The sequence below is a fragment of the Sapajus apella genome, unplaced genomic scaffold, assembly GCF_009761245.1.
Source record: "Sapajus apella isolate SASKATOON/1434 unplaced genomic scaffold, GSC_monkey_1.0 scaffold3925, whole genome shotgun sequence".
Classification (NCBI taxonomy): Eukaryota; Metazoa; Chordata; class Mammalia; order Primates; family Cebidae; genus Sapajus; species Sapajus apella.
Genome location: NW_022440851.1, coordinates 1,041 through 6,357, shown reverse-complemented (window position 1 = coordinate 6,357; position 5,317 = coordinate 1,041). Strand labels below are relative to the sequence as shown.

The following is a 5,317-nucleotide window of genomic DNA, read 5'->3' as shown; positions in this document are numbered from 1 at the left end:
TCAAGCGATTCTCTTGCCTCAGCCTCCCAAGTAGCTGGGACCACAGGCTCGGGCCACCACGCCCAGCTAATTTTTTTGTATTTTTAGTAGAGATGAGGTTTCACCATGTTGGCCAGGATGGTCTCAATCTCTTGACCTCGTTGTCTGCCTGCCTCAGCCTCCCAAACTGCTGGGATTACAGGCGTGAGCCACTACCCCCAGCTGATTTTTTCTTTTTTTTGAGACAAAGGTCTCACTATGTTGTCCAGGCTGGTCTTGAAACCCTGGGCTCAAGTGATTCTCCCTCCTCAGCCTCCCAAAGTGCTGGGATTACAGGCGTGAGCCACCGTGCTCGGCCTTGATTATTTTTTAATCTTGTTTTCTTAGAAAATCAGAACCGTCAGTGGCAGATTCTGCACAACACACGTTCCAGTCTCAGAAGTTTTATCCTCTCAAGTGTTCCAGTCCTAGGATCTTGGAAATCAAATAACTGTCGGAATATCACAGTTGGAAGCACAGAACATTAGAGGAATGTTAGAAACATGCACTTTTAGGACTCTAGAAGTGCAGACTTAGAATCATTCATCTTACGCAGGCAAATTCGCTGTGCCTCAGCTTCCTCATCTGTAAAATAAGGATGATAATGGTACATCTGTCTCATAGATCATGCAGAAGATTAAACAAATGTAAAGCACTTAAGGCTGCGTCTGGCATCTGAGTGTTAGCTATTGTTACTGAGGCTTCATCTTTTGTTTTTGTTTTTGTTTTAGATGGAGTTTTGCTCTTCTTGCCCAAGCTGGAGTGCACTGGCACTCCAGGGTTCATGCAATTCTCCTGCCTCAGCCTCCTGAGTAGCTGGGATGACAGGCATGTACCACCACGCCTGGCTACTTTTGTATTTTTGGTAGAGATGGAGTTTCTCCATGTTGGTCAGGCTGGTCTTGAACTCCTGACCTCAGGTGATCTGCCTGCCTTGGCCTCCCAAAGTGCTGGGATTACAGGCATGAGCAGCCACGCCCAGCTGAGGCTTCATCTTAGAATCAACTCATCTTTGCTATTTACAAATAAGGAAGGAAGCTCAGAGACTCTAGGGCCCTGGCAGCCATTCAAAGGGATCCATGGCAGGGCGTGGTGAATCACGCTTGTAATCCCAGCACTTTGGGAGGCTGATGCAGGAGGATGGTTTAAGCCTGGGAATTCAAGATCAGCCTGGGCAACATAGTGAGACCCCATGTCTGCCAACAATTTAGCCAGGCATGGTGGTATGCGCCTGTAGTCCCAGATACTCAGGAGGCTGAGGTGGGAGGATGGCTGGAGCCCAGTAGTTGGAGGGTGAAGTGAGCTGTGATTGTGCCATTGCATTCCAGCCTGGGTGACAGGGCAAGACCCTGTCTCAAAAACAAATCAGAGAGATCCAGGCTTCGTAAAAGCCACTCTGGACTCATAAGGGGAAAAGGCGCTGTAAGGTTGATGGAAAGGATGGAGAGGCAGACCCAGGGTCAGGTTTAGTAAGTTTATTTCAACCTGCCAAACCTCCGCCACAGCCGCAGGCAGTGAAGGCAGCAGCCTGGCTTACGGACTATGGGGGCTATATAGGGGGTTTGCAGGTAGCCGGGTGCTATTCTAAGAAAAACCGCCTCTTGGTTCTCAGGGCCTGACATTCTGCTTAGTTGGGTCAACATCCTGGGTTCGAGAGCCGGGTGTGACCGCGGGTGTCCTGTTTACATGGCTTGAGGCTGTTTCTGTTAAGAGCTTGGCTTAGCAGGGGAGAATGGGGAGGGGGGTCTATGGGCTTGCCTTGCTGTGACTCTAACAGGCACAGAGAGGGAAGGCGCCACACACATGGTCACACAGCTGAACTCAGCTAGATCCTTGCGCAGAGCGTTGGAAAGGTGACAGGCCCTGGATCATCATAGCCCTCGGAGACCCGCTCTCCCCCACCCCACCCAGTGCCCGACCATCTGGGACAGGGGTTTCGGCGACCACAACCTGCCTGTTTCCTGAGCGTCCGCCAGGGGGCGCAGCGAGCCGCGAGAAGGGGCCCGCGTAGGCGGGAAGAGCGCGCGGCCAGCGTGTCCCGGGGCGCCGTGGGTGTGGCTGGGTGTGAGTGCGCGGGACCTTGCGCGTGGGGCGAGCTGCCCAGCTCTGGCCAAGAGTCCCTGGGGTGTGAGCACGCGCGCGCTCCTGGCAGCCCGTGTGAGCAAGATCCCCCCTCCCCACCAGGGGCCGGTGTGTGTCCCTGGCGTAACGCGTCTGGAGTTGTGTACCTACGTTGTGCAAGGGCACCGTGCCGGGCAGGGTGGGGGAGGGAGGGGCTGCTGGAGCACTTCGTGCCCGAACACACACACACACATCGCGCGCGCCCCAGGGCTTGGTTCCCAGGCCCCCGCCGCGGGAGGTGGGAGGGAGGGATGTCCCGCGGGGAGGGCCCCAGAGTCACTTTTCTTCGGAAAATATGTCGGTCTGGCCCCCGGCCCAGGCCTGAGTCACCAGGACTCGCCGCATTGAGTCACGAACTCCACCCCGCCGCTGAGAGCACGGAAGGGGGCCTCCCCCCACCCCAAATCTTGCCCAGGTCTCTCCCCAGGGGAAGAACGGGCGATCACTGTTCCAAGCCAGCCAGCCTGCCACTTGGGAAGAAGCCTTGGTTTTATTCGCTCTTTGGGGACACTGGTCCATTCAGAGGCCCCTCCCAGCCACGGGGTGGGGGACAATAGTGGGCGTGGGAATCCCAGCGAGCATCCTGAAGGGGGCGTCGCCTCCATGTACAGTATTTTGCTCTTCCCCAGCTGCTCCATGGGGTCCCCTGCCAGGGTCAAGCACTAATACGTGGTGAAGACAGCAAACAGCGTCGGGGTCCCTTGAGGAGTGGGGAGAGGGCTGTAGCACCAAGAAACCCCCTCCCTCGCCCACAACATCCCTGAAAAGTAGACTAAGATAAAGCCCCGGGGCCTTTCTATCTGGTAGGGGCTCCACTTAAATACGGACTGGCGGGGTGGCGGGGGCAGGTAGGCTGTGGCCCAGCAATCCCTAAGTCCAGACCACCAGCTGTGCCAGGTTTCCAGGGGGCCAGGAGCCACGAACACGTGGGTGGAGGACGGAAATACCTCCAACGGGGTACAGCTGGGATGGAAGGGGCTTTTCTGCCTGCTGTAGGATCCTTTTTAAAGAAATGGGTGTGAAGCCGAGCGCAGTGGCTCATGTCTGTAATCCCAGCACTTTGGGAGGTTGAGGCGGATGGATTACCTGAGGTCAGGAGTTCGAGACCAGCCTGGCCAACATGGTGAAACCCTGTCTCTACTAAAAATACAAAAATTAGCCAGGGTGGTGACTCGTGCCTGCAGTCCCAGCTACTCGGGAGGCTGAGGCACAAGAATGACTTGAACCCAGGAGGAGGAGGTTGCAGTGAGCCGAGATCTCACCACTGCACTCCAGCCTGGGTGGCAGAGTAAGACCCCGTCTCAAAAATAATAATAAAAAATAATAAACATAGGCTGGGCATGATGGCTCACACCTGTAATCCAAGCACTTTGGAGGCCAAGGCGGGCGGATCACCCGAGGTCAGGAGTTCAAGACCAGCCTGACCAACATGGTGAAACTCCATCTTTTAAATAATAATAATAATGATAAACATAAAGAAATGGGCGTGGGCTGGGCACAGTGGCTCATGTCTGTAGTCCCAGCACTTTGAAAGGTCAAGGAGGGTGGATCACCTGAGGTCAGGAGTTCGAGACCAGCCTGGCCAACATGATGAAACCCCATCCCTACAAAAAAAAAAAAAAATTTAGCAAACACTTGTAGTCCCAACTACTTGGGAGGCTGAGGCAGGAGAACTGTTTGAACTCAAGAGGCAGAGGTTGCAGTGAGCCAAGATCGCAGCACTGCACTCCAGCCTGGGCGACAGTTCCAGACTCCCTCTCAAAAAAAAGAAATAGAAAAGAAATGGCTGTGGACAGAATTGGGGGCTTTCCCAATTGATTTAAGCAAGGGGAGGGGCTTCGGAGAGGCCCATCTGAGGAAACAGGAGGCTGTGTCTCCCCTCTGAGCCCCCCCATGGTCCCAAGACCTGAGGATGTGATGGAATGGGTTGGGCTTCTTGCCTGGCTGAGCAGGAGGCAGTGGAGCAGAAAGGGGTCTGTTTATCTGTTAGTCATTTCAACCATGGGGCTGCTCCCCTAGGGGTGGGGCTGGGGTCCTGCTAGGAATGAGTGTGTGTTTTTGTGACGGTGTGGGCGCCCTCTCCTGGGAATGTCAGCTTCCACAAGGGCACACGTATTTGTCTATTTTGTTCTCTATGGTAATGCCCGGTGCCTAGAACAGGGCTGGGCACATAGTAGGTGCTCAATAAATATCTGAATGAATAACGGATGAATGGATGTCTGTGCATGCTAGTGTCTGTGTGATGTGCCTAAGTGAACGTGAGGCTGGAGGTGTGAAGGGCGGACAGAGAAGTCTTGTCCCTCCCGTGGTCCCCTCTAAATGCTTCCACCGGGGTGCCTGGCGGTAGTGGGGAGGGAGACCCCCCGGTCCTTACAGCTGGGCAGGGAGGGCAGGGAGGGCATGTGTGAGCCAGGGCAAGGGTGTGCATGCGGCCGACTGGAGCTGGGAAGCCACAGCGGGGCCATGGGGGTGTGCACTGGCTCACTCAGCAGAGCCTTTGTGGCGCCGCTTGGAGGGTGGCACCAGGCGACGGGGCAGGTTGGTGGGCAGCCCGTGGCCCTCCAGCTTGGCCTCGATGAGGTGGCTGGCCAGCGCGAACTCCTCGTCATCCAGCATGCCGTCACGGTCGACGTCGCTCAGCTTCCAGATGCGCCCCAGCACCGAGTTGGGGAGCTTGGTCCCCACCATCCAGGTCTTGGCCTTGGAGCCGCTCAGCTTGCCGTCGGCAGGCGCCAGGTTGTAGAAGATCTCGTCGTACTTGGACTTGTCCTTGGTGACCACCCACTCGGCCTCGTCGTCCGAGCCCTCCTCGCCGTCCTCCATGGCCTCGTCGGGCCCCCTCTCCACGAACGGGCCCATGTGGGTGCCCTCGAAAGCGCCCCCCTGCACGCCCACCTCCGTGCTCTCCAGCTCCTCCTGCCGCAGCAGGGGCATCAGCTTGGCAATGTCGTGTGTCAGCATCTCATCCAGCGCCTCCAGCAGCTTCGGCTTCAGCGAGTGAAACTTGGTGAAGTCGTGCGCCATCAGCAGCTCCTGTGGTGGGGGACAGGGGCACCCAGAATTCAGGCAGTGCCCTCCCTGAGGCCCTCAAGCTGCAAGGTGGAACCAGGACACTGGGGAAGCGTGGGGTGGGGGGGCAGCTGTTGGGGGTTTTTTGTTGCTGTTGTTTGTTCCTTTT

General features: G+C 56.3%; 1 protein-coding gene across 1 annotated transcript; it reads right to left on the bottom strand.

Moving 5' to 3' along the window:
• Positions 1-4,123: 4,123 nt before the first annotated feature.
• On the bottom strand, positions 4,124-5,286 carry LOC116547641 (EH domain-containing protein 2). Its single transcript, XM_032273519.1, has one exon. It carries the CDS (start codon positions 5,161-5,163, stop codon positions 4,621-4,623), a length of 543 nt encoding a protein of 180 aa, XP_032129410.1. The 5' UTR covers positions 5,164-5,286; the 3' UTR covers positions 4,124-4,620.
• Positions 5,287-5,317: the final 31 nt, after the last annotated feature.

What these genes read in the sequence shown, in the direction of transcription:
- LOC116547641 (XM_032273519.1), bottom strand. Translation starts at nt 5,163, where the DNA reads ATGGCGCACGACTTCACCAAGTTTCACTCGCTGAAGCCGAAGCTGCTG.